The sequence below is a fragment of the Plectropomus leopardus genome, chromosome 3 (genome assembly GCF_008729295.1).
Source record: "Plectropomus leopardus isolate mb chromosome 3, YSFRI_Pleo_2.0, whole genome shotgun sequence".
In the NCBI taxonomy this organism is placed as follows: Eukaryota; Metazoa; Chordata; class Actinopteri; order Perciformes; family Serranidae; genus Plectropomus; species Plectropomus leopardus.
Genome location: NC_056465.1, coordinates 32502834 through 32527401, shown reverse-complemented (window position 1 = coordinate 32527401; position 24568 = coordinate 32502834). Strand labels below are relative to the sequence as shown.

The 24568-nt window shown below is 38.4% G+C and overlaps 1 protein-coding gene across 5 annotated transcripts; it reads left to right on the top strand.

Annotated features, from left to right (window-relative positions):
- Positions 1-392: 392 nt before the first annotated feature.
- slain2 (SLAIN motif family, member 2) lies at positions 393-24044 on the top strand. 5 transcript variants are annotated; one of them, XM_042483429.1, is made up of 9 exons: positions 393-1088; positions 4331-4473; positions 11362-11529; positions 11615-11788; positions 11887-12240; positions 12352-12498; positions 13760-13846; positions 16562-16769; positions 22384-24044. In XM_042483429.1, exons 1-9 carry the CDS (start codon positions 601-603, stop codon positions 22448-22450), a joined length of 1836 nt encoding a protein of 611 aa, XP_042339363.1. In that variant the 5' UTR covers positions 393-600; the 3' UTR covers positions 22451-24044. The 5 variants fall into 5 exon arrangements, with proteins under 5 accessions (XP_042339363.1, XP_042339351.1, XP_042339345.1 ...); XM_042483417.1 differs by lacking the exon at positions 22384-24044 and adding an exon at positions 17824-18183 and having other exon boundaries at positions 13763-13846; XM_042483411.1 differs by lacking the exon at positions 22384-24044 and adding an exon at positions 17824-18183.
- Positions 24045-24568: the final 524 nt, after the last annotated feature.

Here is a 24568-nt window from a genome sequence, read left to right as displayed (position 1 = left end):
CCCAATCTATCAGTTTATCTGTCTGTCTAAATGTCTAAATGTGTGTTTGTGTTTGTGCGCGTGTGTGTTTGTATATATGTGTGTAATCATATATGTATATACATATATGTATATATAAACTATGGTGGTCTGTAAATTGGTAATTGAAAATCAAATAAATAGCTGAGTAATTTTGCAAATATTTGGTTGCTAAAATACGAAAATTATTTGTCTAATTTGAAATTAATCGCCGTAACAACAACAATGTAATGACAATATAATACACCCCTGTAAACAGGAGCAGCTATCCATGAACGTGCAAATAGGTGTTGGTTACGTGCTCGCTCCCGACACCGAACGCAGTGACGTATGTTAGCCGCCGCCTGTTGGTCTTTCACAGTTGGTGACGAGTATTATGAAAATGGCCTCGACCCTGCCCGCAACCACGATTAACCGGAGAAGATGACGGTCCTGAGCGTTTTAAGTCAGTGGAACACCAAAGTGTCTTCTTTAAACACGTAGAAACAAGCGAAGTAAACAGAAACAAAGAGTCTGTCGGCGGAGAAACGACTGGAAACACCACAGACCGCCGCATATTTTCTCCGGGGTTGAGGAGCCGCTATGGAGGATATCAACTCAAATATCAACGCGGACTTGGAGGTGCGGAAGCTCCAGGACTTGGTGAAGAAACTCGAACAGCAAAATGAACAGCTCCGGAGTCGGTCTACGATGTTGTCCTCGTCCGGAGCGATGTCAGGGCACCACAGACCCCTCAGCGAAGGATACGACTCGTCGTCTCTGACAGCGGGGATGGCAGCCGGTCTGGCCGGCTTCCCTGGGGTGGGGTTCGTCGGTACAGGCGGCTATGGGGGGCTGCTGGAGAATAACCGCTGTTTGAGCCCCAGACTGTCTTACGACGGCATCAGTTTCAGGAGGGCGTATGATTATGAGGGAGCATCGGCGGCTGCCTCTATGTCGAGCATGAACTCACGTTATTCAGACATCGGGGTTTATAACGTAACAGACGAAGGGGAAACGTCAATTCTAGACGAAGTGGAAATCTTAGACCTCGAAGACATGGACTGTCTAAACGAAGACGAGGACAGCTGGTGAGTGACAAGGCTTGTCTTTGGGGGTGACAGCTGCTCCACACATTAGCCACCACGACAAACGTCTGACATAAACATCCTCTTCATCTTCTCAGTAGTTTGCCTGAAATCTGAAGTCATCTGTGCTGAAGGAGTCTCATTGTGGATCATTGACTGAAGGGTGTTGTTTGGCAAGTCATGTGGGCGATGACAAGCCCATTCTCGGACTGTTTGATCATAATAGACATGCGTTGTGATACAAACAATGCCAAATCTCTACCCATTACCTCATACCTTGCTTACAGTCAGTGCATTTGTTTCTGTTTAGCAGGCCTCTGATTTCAGGCTCTCAGCTGTCAGGACCATGAAGTCCCTGATCATCTGTTGAACCGTTTTGTAGCTAATGATGTGGCAGATTGGCTTGGCTTGTCCTGGCAGTGGTGGCAGGAGATCAGTGTGTACAGTCAGAAAAAAAGAAAGTTGTTTTCCTGCCCAGCAGCCATGTGGGAGAGGTAGCCATGGTTATATTCCTCCTCTGAATTCCCTTTAGCACACCAGCTGGCACACAGCCACAAGTGCTCCGCAGCACCAAGTGAGAAAAGCAAGAGATTTGAAAAAGGACTATCTATCATGACATCATGGAGGATTAAAAGATATACAAGTGAAAAAAGATCAGCATCATACTGAGAGGGATTTCAAAAAAATAGCTATTGATAACATACCTAGACAAGGGTGACATCATTGCTTTTATATCAGCCCACATGTTCATCCACACTCCTGCTCTTAATCCTCCCCCCATTGTGTTTTTTAGTATTATTGTGCTTTTAGGGTTAGGTGGCTTTACACAGATACACTATAGAAGTGTAATCCTTTAAACTCCAGACTACGATTGGATCTGTGCTGCTGTCAGAATCTGTCCCCTCATCCCAATTCAAGGAAATTTCTTTAAGAGGCAGAGTTACACATCGCGATGACTCTTCGTTACACAGCTGATGTCAGACATGTAGACTTGGTAGATGGGTTTACAGAGAGTCTTTGAGATAGAAATGGAGTTGTTATTTCCATCAGCGACTGAGTGGACATGAATATAATGATGTGCTGTCCTCAGAAGATGATCCTCATCCATCTTGTTAGAAAGGGTTTGTCTGACTGGCATTTTGTATTATAATGACACTATAATAGGCAACATCAGGGCGTATCTCCTGATGAAATGTAATGACAAAGGTACTCACATGGTTGCAGTGATATACTGGTATATCGTTATATGAAAGTTGACGACTATCATACTGTGAACATTTGTTTATCTACAGTATTGGGCAAAAATGTGACTGGATGAAGAATATCACCTTTATTTTAGTTATTTTCAAAAGGGAGACTTATTACACATACTTTCATTGAAAAAATGGTTCAAGTCTTAATTGTAGTGCTAAAGCATTGGTTTAACCAAAACTAACCTTTCAGTTTTCATTCCTTTAAGAGTCAATCTGACTGATAATAATAATAATACTGTGATACCATGAAATTGACCATTATCATACTAGAAAATCTCATACAATTGTAACCCAAGTTACTAAAGTGATTACAGAGGTAGATCATGTTTGATTGTAAGCCAGCTGACAGCAGTAAAAGAAGTTTGGCAGTCAGCACTTAGCAATATAATGTAGTGTCCAAGTTGTAGGTGTGTTGATAAAGAAAAAAAAAAGAAGAGTAGTCTGTAAAATAATCAGAACATGTGCCCAACACCTGCAGATAAGGAACTGTAGTCTAACACTGAAACTAACACTAGAATTGTACATATATATGGGTTAAAGAGGGTGTACATAGATGCTGCTAATCAGCATGCATGTTTATTTATAAGTAAAAAGTGTTTACGTTATTTGTTCTACCCCTTATCCTTATCATCAGAGCACACTGAGTCTCCCCTCAGTTGCTTGCAGCAGTGTGCCTGTGCCAGCTACTGAGCCTTTTGACATCAGACTACTTTCAGACATTGCTCACTCATGCCTTACAGAGCCAGTCTCATTATGCCCCTGGCTTTTTGTCTGCCCTTTGGATCAGATTGATATCTGGGATTACCCGGTAGTGCCCAACTCTCGCCAGCTCTTGTCATAGACTCCTGTAATCCCAGAATTAGCATTTGACTGGATTTAAAGCGCTGCCTGCTCCTGCACAGCGCTGCCTATCAATTGATGCTTACCATACTCCTGCTACTGCATGTGGACATGACACATGTCATTGTTTAAGAGCGGTGAGTTCATTTATGATGCAAGAAGTGTTAGGTCTGTTTGTGGTAGATTTACTATGTGCTGCAAATGTGAATGATAGTTGTTGTTTTGAAAAGGTGCAGACCCAGATATCCAGCGTGTATTCCTCTGCACTAGCGCTCTTTTGCCTGTAATGTTTTTGCTTTCATCATGAAAGGCTTCCTCTATGACTGCAACAGAGCTGACAGCTGCTGGCAGATTTCTGCTCTGAATTGAATCTCTCCTCTTTTCTCCTCAATGGTTAAAGACAAAACACACATTTGTCTTGTTTCAGTGGCGAACAGGCAGTAGTGTTCGACTCAGTTAGTTTGTAGCTTCATTTTATACCTTTACGGTTTTCATTAGTATCAAGACGGTTTGACAGGTTCAATCAATACAGCTGACTGTGCACTGAACCCAATGACTTTTTTTCAATGATTTGGGCCAGTGACAGTGCTTCATTCTTAAGTTTGCTGCAGCAGGAGCTGACGGTTTCATTGTCCTCATTGCTAAGGGAGACCCCAGAGGAAAAACTACAGTTTTTTGCTAAGTTAACACATGCAACATGTCAACTGTCAGAGCCAAGATTATATATACAAGTCTAAAGATTTCTGAAAGTCACATCTATGTACATTTTCAACTGGTAGTAGTTTTTGCCGTATCTTAAATAATTCATGAATTTCAAATATTTAATTATGAAATAGCTTTAAATGAAGACAAATAATGATTTTCAGGGAGAGCAAGCGCAGTCACATAGACACCTTTTTGTCTGTCCACCTTATCTTTCATTGCCATTGCAGAATTGGTGATTAAACACTGCCCAAACACTTGTTATCCCCTCAATCTCATTTCCTCTGAGAGCTGCAGGGTCACATCACATATGAGGAGAGATAGGTGTGAACTGTCATAGTCAGTCACTGTTAAAGAGAGACGACAGTTTGTATTTCTGTAACCATTGCTTGTCTTGCTTTTATGAGCGCGCAAAATAACATGCCAATTGTGTGTGCTGTTTTTTTTCAGGCTTTATGAGGCGAAACTTAACAGTCCCCTTCAGAAAGCCTTGAGTCCTATTGTGTGGTGCCGCAAAGCCCTTGACAACCCCAGTCCTGAGATGGAATCAGCCAAGCGCTCACTCATCCACAGACTGGACCTCACCATGTCAGGTAAACAAAGCCAGTAAACATCAAACATGTAGTCTCAACTCAGCAGCAGTAGTAGAAACTGTGATAACTTCAAGGATACACTTAATTAATCCCCATTTTGGCATCTTAGAGGTTCAGATATAAAGTAACACCACTGGAGTTTATCTTCGCTGAGACACTTTGTTTTGGTTGTTTTTTGGACGGTCTGTCCGTCTCTGTGCTGTGAGTCAGTCCGTCTCATGCTGTCAGTTTCCATTTTTCTAATTGCATAACACTAGTCATTAGAGATCTTTTTATGTATCACAAAAGCAATTCTCATTCACATTGAATGTACTTGTACACAGGTTAAGTCTGACTACAATTTCAGTTGATATTCCACAGTTGAGCCAAACTGTTAGTGAATGCATTGTCAGAATTCAGACTCAAATGATATTATTATGATTTCAGATTTCAGACTGTTGTGCATTATTGTTGTAGGTAAATGTAGAACTAGAAGCATGCTCAGAGATTATGCAGACATCTGCCAGGGCCAGTAGTTCAGTTTTCTATGATATGCAAATCTTCTAGTGCAACTGCTAAATATGTTTGGATATATTTGCTTAGTATCTCTGGTGGAGTTTATTGCAGACAATTCACATTTGGATCTGAGTAAGAGTAAAATTAGTTGCATGATATGTGTGTATTTATGTTTCCATTGCCACACATTAGTTTGTACCTGTTCTCCCTTGAAACCTCAATCCCCAAGTGCTCCTTAATGACTGCTCTCTGCATGAAGTTTGAGCAACTGCATGTGTAGGCTGCCTCAGGGGAATACTTGTATCTGTGAGTGTGGACTGTGATGAGGAGTTATCCCATTTTTACATTTGGCTATGTTTTGTCCGTAGTGAACTTTGTTACCACCTACTTGATTTTTTGGATTTTAAAGGTCCAAAGTGTAGAATTTTGGGGCACCTGTATGGAGAAGGCCGATATCATTTTCATAACTATGTTGTCATTTGTTTGTTGTCGTCTAAAAATGAATCATTTTGTTACCTTAGAATGAGCCCTTTATATCATCATATACATTGGAGGAGGTCCTCTTTCATGGAATTAGCAATGTTATTCTACATTAGCCTAGAACGGACAAAGCAAACACTGCCCCATGATAGGGCCATTCACATCTTTGTGTTTTTGCATCAGCCACCTTAGTGTTACAGTCCTACATGCTAGGCACAGGGGAAACGTTTCATTTCTGCAACCTCATAGCTAGCTGCCACTAAATCCTGCAAACTAGACCTTTAAGATAAAAGACTTTTACTCAGCCATATTCAAATTCCCTTGGTTTCAGTGTTAACGAAAGAGGAATAATTCCTGCATCCACCCTATTAGTTGGATCTGCATCAAAAGTTAATGGGTCCTTTCTTGGCACATAGTACAACCTTCCACCTAGTTTCATGAAAATCGTTCCAGTTGTTTTTCCGTAATCCTACTGACAGACAGACAGGCAAACAAACCAAACCAAAAGCATAACCCACTAGGCAGAAGTAATAATTATTGATCCAATAAGGTAGAGCTTGTACACAAATGCAGAAATAACCCTTTTTGCTTGCTAGATAAGAGAAGGCCTTAATGTTTTGATGATACCTCTTACCACTAACAACTTTGATTTATGGGAGTGAGCCCGTATAATGATAATACTATTTCCTTTATTGATTTTTTAAGGAAAATGAAAACACACAATAAATTACTTTATGTTATACCCATACATTTCCTCAACTATTTTTACAACTACTACACACAAACAAAGCACAAGCAGATGTGTACCCTTGTGTAGATGAGCTTCTCTTTTTCTAAAAGGAAGATGAAAAACACATATACCTGTGTAGTCAATCATTGAATGGCAGAGGCCTTAGTTTTAGGACTTGGCAGGCACAGAGAAGGTAATGTCATTTGAGAATGAATCAACAGATATGTTATAGCCATTTCTAAGAATTGTGATTTCTAAATAAGATTGAAATAGCCGCTCACAGACGGCATGGTAAATATGACCAGCACACTGTGTGTTTGGTTAAACCTTAGTTTTATCGTTTGATGAATTTGTTTATCATCCCATTGATATGAACTTTGTTGGCATATAGACTTTAATGTGGAGTGCATGATTTACTGACACTCACAGCTATGCACATCATCAGGCTTTTGCATTGCTGATAGTGTAAAAATGATTCCCCTTTTGTTACCTCTTTGCAGCAATGCATGTGAAAAACAATGTTTAATTTATACTTCACCATGGGGTATGCAAAACATTTCTAGTGTTGTCTCATATGATCTCACCTACGTGCTTAGGGCATGTATGCTATTTATTTATTCATATTTACATCTGTCAAAATCTTTCCTCCTTGAAATTTATCACTTTTTCCTCAAAAAATGAGATAAGATAGTGGTACCAGAAATCTTAGATTTGTCCATGTTGAAGGATCATATAGCATCAGAATGCATGTAAACGAGTGTTGTAACCGACAGTCCTGAAGTGACATGTGGCCCTTTATTGTGTAGTTAAAGCCGTGTAGTGCTGGTGTTTGAGTTAAAAATAAAAATTTTGCTATATTTAAATTCATTTTTGGTCCTTTACACTCTACACTGTGAATTAAAAATAGTTCGTAATTGTATACAGTATAAATCATACACACACAAAACATTATTATGTGATTTCATCTTCAATCTGTCACCCAGGTCTCCATTATGTGAAGTTCCTTCTGCTCGGTCTGTGTCTGCTTTCTGAGCTTTTGACTGCCACTAATTATAGTTAGCCCCTCAGTGAGGAGGACAGCAGGCCTCAAATCCTCGCAGCTAAACTGAGCAGGGGTCATTTCCATTTTGACAGCGGTATGCCCATGTGACAGTAGGATCATGTTGAGCAATAGGCTGCTGAAGGTTGTCCAGTGAGGTAGATGTGATCTTCTCAGAGCTATTGTGTAAGAGTTTTGACAACACCATGACACGCAATCACTTCCTTTCACAAGACAGTGAGATTTGTTTATAGTGGCTGATAAATTAAATGACATGTAAACACGTTGTTGATTTGGGCTTTTGATGATAAATCTCATTGAAATCAGGTATCTGCAATGCAACTTTCATGAAAACAGGATAATTTCTGTTTTGTATTTTTAATTGTGCCAGTTCTTATTGGTTAGGATTATTTCTAAGGCAAAACATGATAAAAATTAAGACAAAAACTCAAAATTGGACTTCAGACCTGTTTGTAAATGTGGCCTTAGTGAATAAAGCATGCTATTTGTCCAGCAGCGGACTAATACTGCCGATAACTGTCAACTTGAGTGGGGTTTAGGGATGTCTGCTTATTGGTGGTGATCTCATCACTCTAGGTGTGGTTAGAGCATAACGTCATCCTTCTGGGTCCTGAAAATACCCCTACTGTCACTGATACCAACCACCCCACTCCCCCCACTTCTATCCTCAGTTGGCACTGATGTTGTCACCGCTTCCACAAAGACTTGCAAATAGACATGACAAATATTTTCTGTGGAGTCGATTGAATCAAATGTATTGAACATCAAGCATTAATTAAGATTTTTGTAAAAAAAAAATTGCGCACACAAAAGTCTTGAGAAAATCTTAAGCAGCATATTCAGGGAACATTTGTGTCTGGTGAAAGAGAGACTCACCACAGACACACCCTCATGGCTCCCGGCTACTCTCCTTCACACCCGGTCTCTAACCGGAGCATGGAAACCCTGTTGCCATGGTGTTGGTTGAGTTTGTGTCAAAGGAATTGTAAAGGAAAAAGAAACATCTTATCTTCACTTGTGGCAGATATGAACCAAATTGACAACTGTCTTACGTCATAAATTGTCTGTATCAACTTTAAAACTCTTGCAGCTCAAGCAGCAAGTGAAACTGCATTCAAGGCATTCACATATTTTGAACACGTTAGTTAATGTGTGTCAATGTTGACCAAGCCTTTTGTCTGTGCACGCCCTGTTTAAATCATATTCCCAGATGACGGGCCTCAGTTATATAACTAACAACAGGGAGGAGATGGATTTGAGTTGTACTAGTCAGACAGCACTATTTTCTTAATGTCAATCACAATAAGAGGTCAGAGCATGTGTTGCCCAAGCTGAACAATAAAACCGTTTTTTTCCCATACTGCTGCTTTGACAGCTGTACTGCACTGTTGATCCAGAGCACATACAAGATCCGAGAGCCACAGTCACATAGCTGACCTGCCCTACTCCAGCTCATAAAAGCTTTGACCTAGTACTGTACATTTAGTTCATCTCCTTCATGCATTGCTCAGCCAGTTTTGTCCATTTTCTGCTTTGTGGTATTTATCTCTGTCATTTACAAAAGCTTCTCTGTTTGCTCTTTTCTTGTGATATCCTCGTAGCACCCCGTAGCTGTTTTAAGCCTGAAGTCTTTTTAATATCAAGTAGACTTCAATGCCAAGTGTTGTCTTCCATTTTTTTCTCACCATTTAAGCCCTCCAGACCTTCATTTTCTATTGTTGTGTACTGGCTTTCTTTAAGGCTTTTCTTTCTTGGCCTGTGGAAACAGCCCTGAACTTTCCACAGATTAAAAAGCCAAGATGGAAAGTTCTCTAATAGAATTTCATATCATAGTAAATCAAAACTGTCACAGTGGGTAGAAACAGTGCTTTTCTCTCCTCTGACTTCTTCTTTTAGGACATGAGGATTTGAGGACAGCCTATTTCTGTTGGTCCCTGTGCTGCAGATCCCTTTAGATTGGTCTGTGTCTCTTTCTAGTGACAAGGTGCTACAAGAGTCATTGTGATAGAGCATGCTGTCCTCTAATGACCTCTAAAGACTCAGATGGTATTCACTCTATTGTCAAAGGAAAGATTTTCTTCATCATAGCGAGTGTGACTCCTCTACTTTATAGTGCACTGACTTGAGGAACGATTCATGTTGTAAGTACTCATAGAAATGTCATTATGTGTGTCAGTCATGAATTCATGCATATCTTTTAGTTACAAGAGCACACTGTGGAGCTTGATGGGCACATTTTAATCCTGACTCCTGATGTTGGTGGTCAGTTTCACCAGGTGAACTGTTTTAATCTTTTGACCTGACTCCACCTAAATGGAAAACGTGTGCGTTGTTTTAAGGGTACAGACTTACATGTTGCAGTGCTGTTGACATTCCTCAGTTGGTGATCTGTACGGATGGCAGCAGAGTGGACATGATGGTATTTCCTAAATAATGCAGGAGGACAGAGTGCAGAGCAGGAGGAGAGGGAGAAAGTGGAAAGCGTGATTGGAAAGAGGAGGTAGCTGATCTTAAAAGGCTTCCCTCCAGTCACCACCCAGCTGTGTAAACACATCCAGCCAGAGAAAGAAAGAAACGGGGATGGATAAACAAGTGGACTCAGAAATATTAACCATTCAAAGTTCCAAACTATCCCAGTGAGAAGCAGCCTGTCTAGAGTCTGATCTCATGACTGAGACCAGAGATTCTGTAGACTGCAGTCTTTGACTGCTGCTTCGCTGGGTTTTACAGAGAATTGCATTGTTCTCTCTGCATCTGTATTGAATGCCATGTATTGTTAAGCGTTTCCCAGCTGATGATGAAGGAACTCTCTATCAGACCCGCACTCAGCATACGGTTTAAGAGACTCAACCAGACTGCCAGCACACTGTAGAGCTTTCATAAAGGTGCCAGCTATGAGCAGACACTGCTGGTGTTGTAGTAAAAATCCTGGAAAGGGCAACAGGCTTTGTCTGGGTCTTTTATGGGTCACTTTGTATAGATGTCTAGTATGTTAACATAGTTGGCATGCCAAACAGGGAATGTTAAGATTTTCGTGGTTGGTTCCTCCCTGCAAATGGAGCATCTTGACCTCTACATTTCACCCATCTGCTACCACTGACATTTTGTATGCTGCCTACTCTCCAAGGGCCAAATGCATAAATCTTGTGTAGATTCACGACTTAAAATTTGTGCTGGACAAAGGCAGAATTATGTTTTATTTTTTTCAGTAGACTTGTAAAGCCATGTATAGTCATTCTGTTTTATAAATCTCAGTGATTGTGTTCAAGCCTTACTTTGACACACACACAGTTCCCCATAAATGAGTGTTTTTAAACATCAATTTGCATATTGATACTTGTGCCCCTTCACCATTCAGTTAACCTGTCAAAGAAAGTGCAATTTCACTGTGTGTGTGTTTGTGCGTGTGTAGGATCTGCGAGTTTCTCTAACTGTGTCAGGGCATGGCTGTGGATATTTTTAGTGTCAGAAACACTAATTCACCATTTTTCTGCAAGCCATCATTGTGGTAAAATCTCACTCATCAGGATGATCAATGATTCATCCATAGTCCTCATGTTAAAACTAACTTTGCAAAATTCTCCACAGGATAACATCAAACAATCATCAACAGGGAGATGAATGTAAATGAAAAATGTGAAATTCATCAATTAAATAAATTTTAAAAAAAAATGAATGTTATGAATGTGTCTTTGATTGTTTTTTGTTTTTTTGAGTGCAATGTAGCCTCCAAAAATAATAAGAATCAGTGACATTTGCAAACAACCTAAAATCTGTCTCTCAACTTCGCCTGGTCTGAAAAATGCCTGCATGCATTCTTACGGCACATTCTTCCTTTATTAATACCAGTTTTGTGTAGCAAAAGGTGTATGCTTTTTGCATGCACATTGTTATTATCTTAACCATCCTGTAACGTTCTTTGTGAAAAGTCAAAGTTGTGGATCTTCAGGCTATACAACATTGTTAAGTTAAATGGCTGAGAACGTGCAGCAAGAACTTTTCTCTTTTTTAAGGCATAAAAATCTTGATTTTGTTACAAAATCGGTAATGATTTAAATTTTTCCTGGGTTTCCTATGTAACGTGGACTGACAAATACTTTTGTGGTGTTCTGTGACTCTGTAGCCAACAAGCGCAGGAGTTTGTATGGAAGTCCCTACAACCAGCAGGGCTATGGAAGCCCATATAGCACAAACGCAGCCAACAGCCCGTATAGCAGTGGCTTCAACTCCCCCTCCTCAACCCCAAGCAGAGTGCCCATCGTCAGACAACAACTAATGCCCGGGAATGCAGGTAAGGGTCTCAATAGATCATTAAAAATTTGAGAATATCTGTTGAATGTGTGTCACTTCAGTGCTTGTGATGACTTCCTTGCCAGCACACCAGCGAAACACAGCAGCAGAGAGGAATCCTCCGGCAGTGAGCCCGCAGTCATCAGTCGACAGTGAACTGAGCACCTCAGAAATGGATGAGGACTCAGTGGGCTCCTCAAATACCTACAAACTCAATGATGTCACTGATGTCCAGATACTGGCACGCATGCAGGAAGAGAGTATGTACCTGTCAGAGTGTTGGCTCCAGTAGTATTGTTCAGTTTTCTGTGACCGAACAGCTTTTTCAAACTGTTGTAACTGTATCTATGTTCGTTAGGTTTAAGACAAGATTACGCTGCAACTGCGTCCAGGCGGAGCTCCGGTTCGTCCTGCCACTCATTGCGGCGGAGCACCTTCAGCGACCAGGAGCTAGATGCACATAGTCTGGAGGATGAAGAGGAGGCAGTACATCCGGCCTTCCACCTACCCTCCAACCGCTTCAGCCCCTCCCCTCGACACTCTCCCCGCGCCTCCCCCAGAAATTCACCTCGCTCTCGTTCCCCTGCACGCTCTATTGACTACAGCCACAGTCGCGGCTCACCTCAACCTATCATCAGCCGCCTGCAGCAGCCCCGCCACTCGCTGCAAGGCCATGGGCATGACCTGCAGACCAATGTGGTGAAGAATGAAGGTAAACAGAGCTAGCAGAGATTTAGGATGCTTGGACATCAGCAGTTCATTATGTGATTCTTTACACGTTCACTTTGCCCAAGCTAACTCTCTACTATTATTGCTGTTGTAGAAAAGCTACGTCGTAGTCTTCCTAACCTCACACGCTCCTCAGCGGCCACGGCCCAGTGCTCAGAGCCTGTCAAGAACAGCCGCAGCTGTGAGTCCAACCTGCAAGTGCCAAACGGTGGCTCTCCTCGACACCAGAACCAGTCTGCAAGTAAGTGTTGTGACAGACACATTCATAAACATGTCAAATATTGTATTCAAATCCATTTTACTGCAAAACACAAAAACCCTCCAAAGATGTAAATTAATCTTTACATTTCAGTTGCTTCCAGTCTCAGAATGTCAGATTCATTGTTGTTATCACTCTGTTGTCAGCCGACATTATATTAATATTTGTTTTACTTTCCAAGTATATTGAACACTCAGAAACACGACAGGCTGTGTAATCTCTTGTTAGTCATTCTGCAAGTGGGAATTCTGTTAATCCTTCTGGCTGCACCTACACTACAAGGACTGTGCTTCTTTGTAGTGCCATGGCTTTGGCATTTGGGGATCCTCTTTGTCTTTGATCATTTTCAGTTGTAATATCTTTTATTCGCACGCATCCTTCCTCTTATCACCCTGGCATAACTTTCACTTCAAAGGATCGCACTCATCCTGCAGAATTAGAGCATGGCGCCAGCAACACTGAGAATCCAGAGCGACTCTTGGTATCAGTGTCATTAAAGTTCTTTTACATTTTGTGTCCAAGGGTTTTATGTTCTTAAATAGCTTGAGAATCCCACCTCTGTTGGTTAAGACTATCCATTTGATGTAATCCTGTAATGGGAGATAAAGATAATGGTGTTGTGCTTAATCCAGAACAGTAATCCCTCTTTTACTAGGGACAGAGAGGACAGGGGTTAAAGAGCAGGATTCAGCTGGTTAAATGTGTAGCTACTGCCTTTATCCTGTTTTAAACCAGCCCTTTAAGGGTAGAGAGTTCATGTTGCCTTAGCCATTGGACCTTTTATAAATTACAGCAGATATTTGATATTTTTCAGCTGAATCTTTTTACATTTTCTTATGTTTATGAGCCATCTTAAAATGATCCAGTTCTGCAGTTGAAAGGTGTACAGTCCTGATAGTTGTGTGAGTTTTCCTTCCTGAACTTTGCAGGCATGTGAGACACCTACATCTCTGCCTCTCTCACTGACCTCTCTTCTCTGTAAAGCATGTGTAACCAAAGCCAGCCTCATTTTCTCTGTCTGTGCTGAGACTGGTAGATGGGCTGTTAAACCTGACCATGGCACTGGCACTTTGCTCTGACACTCTGCTGCCGGCAGATGTTTGGCTGTACAGCCCCCTAGTGGCCTCAAGCTGCACCTCACGGTCCTCATTGCCTTGAAGGCCCATTTTCTTTCTCCAGCAATGCTGTGAATCTCAGGCAGAATGAAGTCTGACTCCCATGCTGAAATGTCCCTGTTTTTCAGCAGCAGCTCAGCTCCCAAGATACTCGACCCCTGCTCGCTCCTCCCCGAAACCCAAACAGCACCTCCAAAGGCCAACGGCCCTGAGAGGTAACAGCCTGCTCCTAAATCAGCTGGAGGCTGTGAGATTGGTCTCACACACAGTTACACACATCGTCTATGACATACTGAACTTTCTTGTGTAGTGACGGTATAGACTGTTGATGCACGCAGCTCATATGACTCAATGGCTATGTTGCTCACTGGCTATGTTGTATGGAGCTGAAATGGATTTGTGAAAGGTGCATTAATGCATTAGTCGCCAGCTAGTCATTTCAAGTCTTTGAGATAACTCTGGGTGCAGGTTTTGCCTCTGTTTTTGTGGCTTTTCTCCGTGAGAAGAAAAGGGAAGAAAGGTGGAGCAGGGTGGTTGTTGGCAGAGTTGAGTTTGAGTTTATATGTCCCACAGGAATTAAGCACTGACAATTCAAAGAGAGAGCTGATTCACATGAGCATTGTGTTGACATGGTTTTGTGAAAATGTAAAATCTGCGTATTGACTTGGAAATGTCAAAACAGTGATTCTGTGCTGTTGCTGGTCCATGGTTGACAATCAGAATCACATTAGTCACCACTCGGATCTGACCAGGTACATTAAAATAGAAGTATCATTCATGTGTTTATGTTTGATGGCCTTTAATTACAGCGAGTTGTTCTTTTCCTTGCATCTTTAGCAAAGAGCAATCCCTTACACATTCATGTTGTCTTCATTACAAAGTTGTGTACATGAAGTGCAACATTTAGCTCCATTGACTCACTCGTCTTTGCACATTATTTTCAATATTTAGGAATAATTAAAATATTCAACTTATAGTTTGAACTATTTTCACTGAAATGAGCATGGACATTCTTCAACCGTATAAACTGCTTTTCATTGTTAGTCATCCGGTCAGCTATGTCATTTGGTGATATGAAGTGCTTTTATGAAGGAAATAAGATAAAATAATTCTTTGAGTCCCACAGTGAGGAAACTTGCTGTGTTACAGCAGCAAAGGGTTAGTGCAGTAACAAGCAGCAGCAAAGAGCAAATAAATAAATAAGTAAACAGTAAAAAACGAAACAAATACAATCAGCTGTTAACCATTAACAATTTATTTCCTATGAAGAATCTGTATTCTTAAGCAAATAAATTGGTTAAGTGTGATAGTCCTAGCTGTCACAATGCAGAGGAGTGACAGCAGTTAACATTATATTCTGTATGGGCAGCATGTACAATATATTTTATTCCAAACTTACATTATCCTCATTTGAAAAATGTTCCAAAAAATAATAATAAAAAATATATATACATTTTTAGTCATATATTAATAGTTTTGTTACATTCCATTTTTATTGACAGTGTAAAATGTTAACTATTATATACAGTTGCCAGTTTATGAGGTACACCCTGCTAAAATTAAACAGTCCTGCAGTAACTTGTACTTTCATTAAGATTATGTAGTTCAGTTTTTGTTTAAACTGTTTTGTATTATCGACACCCAGTTTGGGGACACCCGGGGGCTCATCAACAAACGTCTCATGTCCATGTCTTGGGCCACGGGGCCCGGATAAACAACCTGGCACTGCCGTCTTGTGCAAGAGCAGGAGCGCTACCAACTAGATATAGTTGTATAAGTCTCCATTAGTTTTAGCTAGGTGTACCTAATATACTGACAGCTTAGCATGCATTTATATCTAATAATATAGGTCTTGAAATTGCTCCTTATGAATCCCAGGGAGCAGCAAAACTATTTGCCAAGACATCCTTTATATATTGTGTGATTTAGCTATACTTCTACTCTAGTAAACTCATTTTAGTGTTACAGACTAAACAAAGGCTACATTAAATTATGTGAAAGAACAAATAAAGTCCACACACGTGTGATGTTTTGGGCGATGTGTGGAAATAATCAAATACATTTTTTATGGGAGCATGCACTAGTGTGTGGACTTTATTTGTTCTTTCATATCTGTTTTTGCTTGATGCAGCAGCTAGTTTTTATCACTTTTGGATGTGCGTGCTGCTTGAACTTTTCTACATTACATATGTGACCACAGAATGCTCTTAAGCAAACTGTTGACTCCCCCGCTGTCCCATCACGATCAACTGCTACATCTTTAGGGCTTTACACACCTCAAAGGTTACGAGTAGGATTGGTGCTGATACTAATCACAGCCCATGTAACGTCAGGGGTTTTGAAAATAAACAGGCAGTGAGAGCCATCACATTAAAGCCCATCCTCAGCACCTTCCTCTCAGCTCTGAATTAAGGCCTGTCTCTGTTGTCTTCGTCCTTGTCTAGTCCCACTCTCCTGTTGCTTTGGAGAAGAAGGTGATTTCAGTGAGTATTCACTGAGGGTTTACACCTTTTTTTAATATTGTGATTGTGGTTCCACGCTGTGGTTGTATTGATGTCGTGCTATATGATGTGCTTCTGGTTTTCACTAGTATACGCCGTATGTGTCACCTCATTCTGTCAACATATCAATAAGATGAGTTAGCTTGCTCTGTTCATTTTTGAATGTTTTTAGTAGAGTTTATTTTGTAGTTCTAAACTTGCATCACAACAGGTTTGACTTCATTTGTGATAGATGATAAGAAAGACCTACATGTTTGATAGTTGTTTTTTGTTATGCTGTATGTTAATTATATTTTATCTATCTTACACCATTGTGATCATTACTTCATTATTTAACGACTGACAGACTGAAACCTTTAAAAGCACATAAAAAAATGTCTTACATAATCCAGTTATACCTGACTATATGCCTGCTCTGCCTGTCTTCAGTTCCCTCTCCCAGTAAGCTGCGAACTCCAGCCACACCGTCCCCATTGGCCTTGAGGCAACCAGTAAAGGCCACATCTAACCCTAATTCTGCCACCTCTACCCCGACCCGCTCCCTGGCTCCCCCGCGCAGCGGCCTGCCCCGTCCCAGTGCTTCTGCAGGAGGAGGGATCCCTCTGCCTCGCAGCAAATTGGCCCAACCCGTACGCAGGTATGAGCACCACAGAAAAAACGGCCTCACGGCAGCTTGTAATTATTTGTTTTTATCTGTTTATTTTTTTAAAAATCGCAAATTTAGACACTTACTACTGCAGTCAGCATGTCAGATCCATCACACCCTGGACATTCCCTGTTCAAACTGCTGACTTCAGGCAGACCTTTCAGGTCAATAAGAACAAGAACAAATAGACTCAAGAACAGTTTTTACACAACAGCAATAACTGCACTTAACACTACTAACATTTTTAAATAATCTGTGCAATGTCATGGAGATTAACCCTGCAGAATCTGATACGGTATGAATGGTTTGTGTGTGTTTTTTCTAGATTTTTTGATGCTCTACGACCGCTTGTGCCCATTTTGGGACCTCAGGTCTTATTTTTTTAAAATAATTTTGGCTGTGGTAATGCAAATGGCATAAATCTTGGTCAAGTTGTGTATTTTTTGGTTAGTCTATAATACAATATGTAATCAAAATTATTGCTTTCAGTCCCCTAGACCCATTTTGGGACCTTTTGACTCCCATTAAAACTACTATTTGTGAGTCCTCTGCCATGACAGCATAAATTCATGATCTCTATTATCTTAGGCTTCCATCCTGTATTCCTGGCTTCAAAATTGTTGTTTTTACCATTTTTTGTTATTTTTCGCCATTTTCTTATTTTTGGGATATAGATCAATTGGACGTATTTTTCATTTTTTTCTGTTTCAACATGATGTGGGTGTGTTGGTAGGGATGTCAGAGTGTGGTGTGTATGGGTATATTATAAAAAAATATTGTAGTGTGTGCGTGGGTGGGTGCGTGCGTGCGTGCGTGCATAACCAAAATGGTCCAGAAAACTGGCCGAACGTAAAACCATAAAAACTGTCTTTTTTTGAACTCATGGCCATTTTAGCATAAAATCATGCATTGCATTTTTTAAGACTTTCTAAATGAACTACTGGCTTCAAATGTTTATTTTTAGTATTTTCTAGCCAATTGAATCATTTTCTCCATATTTGCCCTGAAGAACAAATACGTGCTAATTTTCTCCTTTCAACTACAGGCTATTCTACTGTTGGTCATATTTCCTGCTGGGCTGTCTCTCTCCCCCTCTGTCTGTGTGCACAAACACATGCACACACTTTCACCCATCCATCCACCCACTTACACATGCATGCACACAAATGCACGTGCACGCACAGTGGTCTGTGTGTGCTTGTGTGTGTGTATAAGCTACATCTTTGTAGGGGGTGACCATGTGAACCACTGGCCCCCATAGCACAGGTCCCCATAGTTATTTTTTTCCCATTTGCTCTAAAGTAATGGGATAAAACCAAAGTTCAGAGGCTCTAAATAATGTGTCCTGATCATATCGACATGCACACACACACTCACACACACTCACACACACTCACACACACACACACACACACACACACACACACACACACACACACACACACACACCTACACAGAGGGCATCTGGCAGCACATCAAAGATGCAACCTAGGGGGTTACCAAAATAAAGTGGGGTGTACTTAAACACGTTGTGAGAAAGTCTTTTTTTTTAATTAAGCAGATTTTGAGACCATTAGGGAGTTTCAACGAGTGCTGGCACAGCCAAATGTATAAGTATGTGCAGATATGGCTTTGAATATGTTTAAATATTGAAAATATTTCAGTTGTTGTGTTTTTCTCATTTTAAAAAATGGTTTTAAGGGGTTAGAATTCTGAAAATGAATGGATATTTTGTATTTATGATGAGGTCTGAAGTTTTCAGAACATACTAAGAAAAAAAGGAAAATAATATTACTGTATGCTATTTTTAAAGCAGTATGGGATGTAGGGGTTTCAGAGTGAGTTTTTCTAATTATCCGAAACTGCACAAAAACTCAATGTTGTTGCTGATAATTGACATATCTCAGACTGCAATAATCCCTCTCAAGAAAATCTCCTTATCATTTAGTATATGGAAAATAATAATAATTTTTTGTGTTTTTCTCATTAAAAAACAGTACCATTATGTAAAGAAACTGGCATTTAAATGGTTAAAATTCTGAAAATGAATGAATATTTGGTCATTTTTAATTAGGTCTAAAATTGTTTATAATATTTAGATTATTATTAATATTTATCTACAACCCCCCACCCCCCGGAAAAAACACATTACTGTATAGTATTTTTTTAAAGCAGTTCTCAAAAAGGTGCTTTTCTAATTATCTGACTCTATACAAAAATTAAAAATGCATAGAAATCAATGTTGTTGATATATCTCAGCATGCAATAATCCCCTCCAAAATAATCTCTTTAGCATGTATTATATGGGAAATAATTACCTTTTTTGTGTTTTTCTCATCAAAATTCACGGCATTGTGTAAACAAAATGGAATTTAAAGGGTTCAGATTCTGAAAATGAATAATCATTTGGTATTAATGATCAGGTCTGAAGTTTTTTAAAAGATTAAACCAAAGAAATTGAAAAATATATTTTTGTATAATATTTTAAAGCAGTTTTAGGAAGGTCCCATTTCTGGACTGAGGGGTCTGAAAGGGAGTTTTTGTGATTATTTGAATCTATACAAGAACAAAAAAAATACATAGAGCTCAGTGTTGTTGCTAATCATAACATATCCCAGAATGTGATAATCCCACTCAAAAAAATCTCCTTAGCATTTACATAACATTTTTTTGTCATTGAAAAACCAATGTCATTGTAGGGCATCGGTGGCTGAGTGGATAAAGCACATGCACACTGATTTAAGGCAGTGTCCTTGCTGCAGCAGCCTCAGGTTCGACTCCTGCTCAAGGCTCTTTGTTGCATGTGATTCCCACTTTCTCTCCCCCAGTCACACTGTTGATCTGTCCTATATAATAAAAGGCTAAAATGCCAAAAAAAATCTTTTTTTAAAAAAAACCCCAGTGGTATTGTGTAAACAAACTGGCATTTAAAGGGTTAAAATCCTGAAAAATAATATATATTTGGTATTTATGATCAGGTCTGCAGTTGTCTAAGAGATTCAACCTAAATAAACTGGAAAATAATATTACTGTATAGAATTTTTAAGCAGTTTTAGGAAAGGCTCATTTTGGGACCTAGGGGTTTCAGAATAAATTTTTTAAGGGGGCACAGAGGGTTAAATCTGTCCTATATTATTTTATATTTATTTATTGTTATATGTTTCGCACTTAACAGGATTGTATCCAATTTCGTTGTACATGTACAACGAAATTGTACAATAAAGATATTCATTCATTCATAATACATAGAAACAAGAATATGAATAAAAAAGAGTGCTTAACCCCTTAAAATCCTGTCTTTCTCACATGTCTAATGACTAATCAAAAAATGAGAAAATTGAGTTGAAGTCATAGGGTGCCGTGTATATGATAAACAAAACTATATCAAAACATGCTTTTTCAAAGTCAAACAATTTGTACAGTACAATCCAAGTCTCATTTATCCAGTTTTAAGTTCAGTACTTCCCAGACAGACAGCCCTTTCACACAGAGAACTGAACTTATACTTAAATTTACCTTTGCTCTCTATAAAGCCATATTTCACTGACCAAAATAGTATTTTACCTCACTGAACAAGGGAGTCGGCTGCTGTAATGATTGGATTTGGTTTAGTGTGTTTCTTTGGTATTTTAAGGATTAGTTTGGATTCATAGCAGTCACACAAGAACACAAACGAATCGAGGCAGCAGTCGACCACAAGCTCCTGTGTTCAGTGAAGTGAAATTACTGTTTGTGAATTTATTTTTTATATTTTATGCCATACTGTACTGGGACTTTTTGTGATCAGTGAAACTAATATGCCATGCAATTATATTTTCATGGCATATGAAACTAAAACCTTGTAAAGTAGTTTTTAATTACATATGACATGATTTTCTAAGAATTTTTTATGACATGTTATACTAGAATTATATACACATTTGATGACACACTATACCATGACTTTTATGATAAAAGTCCAAACTGGTCCAAACCTTTATGACTTTTATGACATACTATACTATGACTTTTTTGGATGATATTTCAGAATTACATATTCTACAATGACTTTTTGTATATTTTTTATGACATACTATACTTTGTCTTTCTTCATAACAATTTTGACAAACTTTACTGAGACGTTTATTGGTGATATTTTTGTTTTATTTTTTCGTTGATATTTTCATGTCAAACTACAACACTCTTTATGACATTTATGTTGCCATACTGTAATATTAATGTGACATTTGTTTCTGCTTAACTGGACTGACTTTCATGATATTTTCGATAATACACAACTTTTCTATGATATTGTTGATGGCATACTATAGTAAAACTTTCCCATATTTATGATCACATCCTGTAAGAAGACTTTATGACAAAAAATGGACTATATTTATGTTCTGAGTTTTTGACAATATTTTGTGCCATACTGTACTACAACTTCTTCTGCTATATTTTTTATTACATACTATGATTTTTTCTATATTTTTTTGCCATACTGTACTATTACTGATAGTTTTGATGACATACTATTTTAAGATTTTTTCTGATATTTTTAATAGTTTTATTTGAATTTTCATTTGACAGTGTATTTGTATGCAGTATACTTTGGCAATAAATGTATGTTTTTTGTTTTTAGCTATGGCTAAGATGATATTTTGTAGACATACTATGGCGGGATGTTTTCTGATATTTTTAATGACAAAGTAGACTAACTCTTTAAATGTTTTTGTCACACTTTTATATACGTTTTTAGATATTTTATGGAATACTACAACATTATCGAAACACAATTATTTTTTTATTTATTTTTTTTTTTATTTTGGAAGACATACTATAGTTTAGCTTTTTGATGGAATTGCTGACCATACACTTAACATACAGTAATAACATACTATGCTGTTACTTTTCATATTTTTTATGGCTTACCATACTTACGACTTTGTTTAAATTTTATGAAATACTAGATACTACTAGACTTCTGTATGTGATACTATACTATAACTATGCTTTTTTTGTTGTCCTAATAAACTATGACTTAAAATACTGTTTAAAACATACTATGTTATTACTCAAGACATTTTTTGCCATACTTTACCACAACTTTTCTTGATTATATTTGTGATAATATAGTGTAATATTATTTTGTCTTTGATATTCTTTAATGACATACTTTACAGTGTTTTTTTTACATTTCTGATGAAATACTATAAGAAATTTTTTTATTTTTTTTCTCTTTTTTTTTTTTTTTTTTTTTTAACCAAACTATAGTATTATTGTTTTAAATATTTTCTTGATTTTTGTGTGATAATTTAGATGACATACATTAATACCACATCAATACTTATTTTTCTTTAAACTTTTAAGGACCTACTCAACCATAATTTTTAAATGAAATCTTCTAACAAACTAAACTATGACTTTTTACATTATATTCTCGTATGATATACTTAACTTTTTAAAAAATGAATCTATTAATGTTTTGTATCTTGGAATTTGGATTAATATTTGTTTTTATAATCATGAAAAATTTTGATGTGAACATTTATATCTTGGAAATGCTGTAGACAAAATTGAAGTGACATTTATCCTTGAATGTGTGTTTTTCTCGTATCCTTTGCAGATCTCTTCCTGCTCCTCGGACTTACGGGGGCGGCACAGGTGACAATTGGAGAGAAGGTTGTTACTGAAGTGAGCCAGCAGGGGGCTCTCCAGTCAAACTATCAACACAAGGAGGCAGACATTACAACATGGCACTTTATCTGCGTAGATAAATTTTACAATGAAGAGATAGAGATACTTAGTCCCAAGAAATATATACAACCCAGAATTATCAAAAAAAAAAGGACAGCGTCCACGTTGTTTCAAAGAGGACTTCCCATCGTGTTCCCCTGTGGGGTCTGGCTCTGGAGGCGTCTGGCATGTAGTGCAGACAGACATCCCAGAAATTGCCAAAGAAACCAGCCCGACTCCAGCTTTGCCAATAGAGGACACATCACCTGCCTTGGTGTGACTGCAATCATTTGTCAGACAGTCTATCACTTCATTGCCCAGCTTTCTTCCCACTCCCCCTCCCTGTTCCTTTTTCACATCCCTCAGGTTGAAATGTTTCCACGCATTTCTCTCTTTATTCTCTGTGTTCAACAGATGTTGGTGAGCGATCTCTATGATGATGCTGTGCAGGTGAAATGTCCCGTCATGTTGGAAAATTGTTGATGTCTTGCAACAGTGAAAGCACCTCTGTGTGGGTATGACATTTAAGAATCTTTTCCTCTTGTAAAATCAGCCAGAATGTATGCACAAGTTCGTTTTGCAAATTATTTATTCAAATTATTTAAAAAAAAAAAATGTATGTCCAAACATCCATATCAGTATTTTTTTTTAAAGATTACAATAGTTAAAATGTACAATTTGAACCTCAACTGCAAGCTAAGTCTCCAAAGCCTTTTATTGTTTTCAAAGTGTCGAATCAGGACTTAAGAGAAACCCGGGTGATTAATGACACCTCGGACAAAGCCTCAGTTCTGACTTGTACTGCATTTTGCCAAGATTATACTTTTCCATTGAAGTGCTGAGATAGGTCAGTTAAAGAACAGCTTGACATTAGGTCTAAATTAAATTTTAAAAAAAGAAAAGAAACCTGAACTCAATCACATATGTTGTTCCCATTCAGCCAATTAAACCAAGAAAATTTTAATATGATACATTAATTTCCCCCAAACAGATTTCTGTCAGTGTATGTCATTCATGCAACGAAAAAGAAATTAAAAAAAATTCAGTTTTGCTGGCTCTTACCCCTTGTACTATAAAAGTGGAAAAAAAGGGTGTGCCAGTGTTGGGGAAGCTGTTCTGGTTGTTGGTGTGGTGGGTGTTATGAAACTAGTGCCTATAATTTAAAGTTTCACTTGAGTTTGAACATCTTTTTTTTTGTTTATCATTTTGTGCCAATTTCTGGTTTTGCCAATATTATTTGCAATTTTGCTTGATTGATTTGCTTGCCTGTTTTTTTTGTAACCGAATCAATACATTTATAATTGCTTTAAAAACATTTAAGATGCGCCTTCATATTTATAACTAGCTACTCATTATGTAAATGAAACTATTTATTAAAAAGAGGTGCCTCTGTCAAAGTTCAGATTTAATGGGAAGCTCAAACGAATGTTGCAAAAAGACATACCACACCTTTTGTGTGAAAGTTTTTGTTATTGATCTTTTTTTAATATCACAAACATGACATTCGGTTTCCCTGTGTAAAGTCACATTTCAAATAAAAGATGAAAAACATTTTCTCCTTAGTTTATTTAAATTTTTAAAATGAGTTTTTTGTATCATGTGCATATTTGGTAGCAAAAGTATGGTTTGGAATAACTTCAAACAACAAAAACCATCATGCATTTTTAAAAAACTAACATTTAAAGCAATCAGATTTACGGTTGGTGATCGTTCTTGGAAGGCTTTTTATGTGGTCAAATGTGGTTTCCAGCTGTTTTAACGGGACGTCATTTTTGGAAAATTTTCCAAAACAATAGCCTTCCTTTTTTGGTAAAATCTTCGACATCTCAAATTATGCTGGTTTTTTTTGCGTGTTTGCAACTTTCGATGCTATGGCGTGTATTGGAAGGCTATTTTATGTGGTTTCCAATGCTTTTTGGGACATGTCATTTTTTGACATTTTTGCCATACTATAGCCTTGCTTTTTTCAGTCATTTTTTCAACATCCCAAATTCTGGTGTTTCAAGAACTTTTTGCAAGTTTCTATGCTATGGCGTCTCTTGGAAGGCCATATTATGTGTTTTAATGTGGTTTCC

Coding starts and splice junctions, on each gene's coding strand:
- slain2 (XM_042483411.1), top strand. CDS start 601: ATGGAGGATATCAACTCAAATATCAACGCGGACTTGGAGGTGCGGAAG. Junction 12,499..13,759: donor ACACCAGAACCAGTCTGCAA/GTAAGTGTTGTG, acceptor CCTGTTTTTCAG/CAGCAGCTCAGCTCCCAAGA. Junction 13,847..16,561: donor AAGGCCAACGGCCCTGAGAG/GTAACAGCCTGC, acceptor GCCTGTCTTCAG/TTCCCTCTCCCAGTAAGCTG.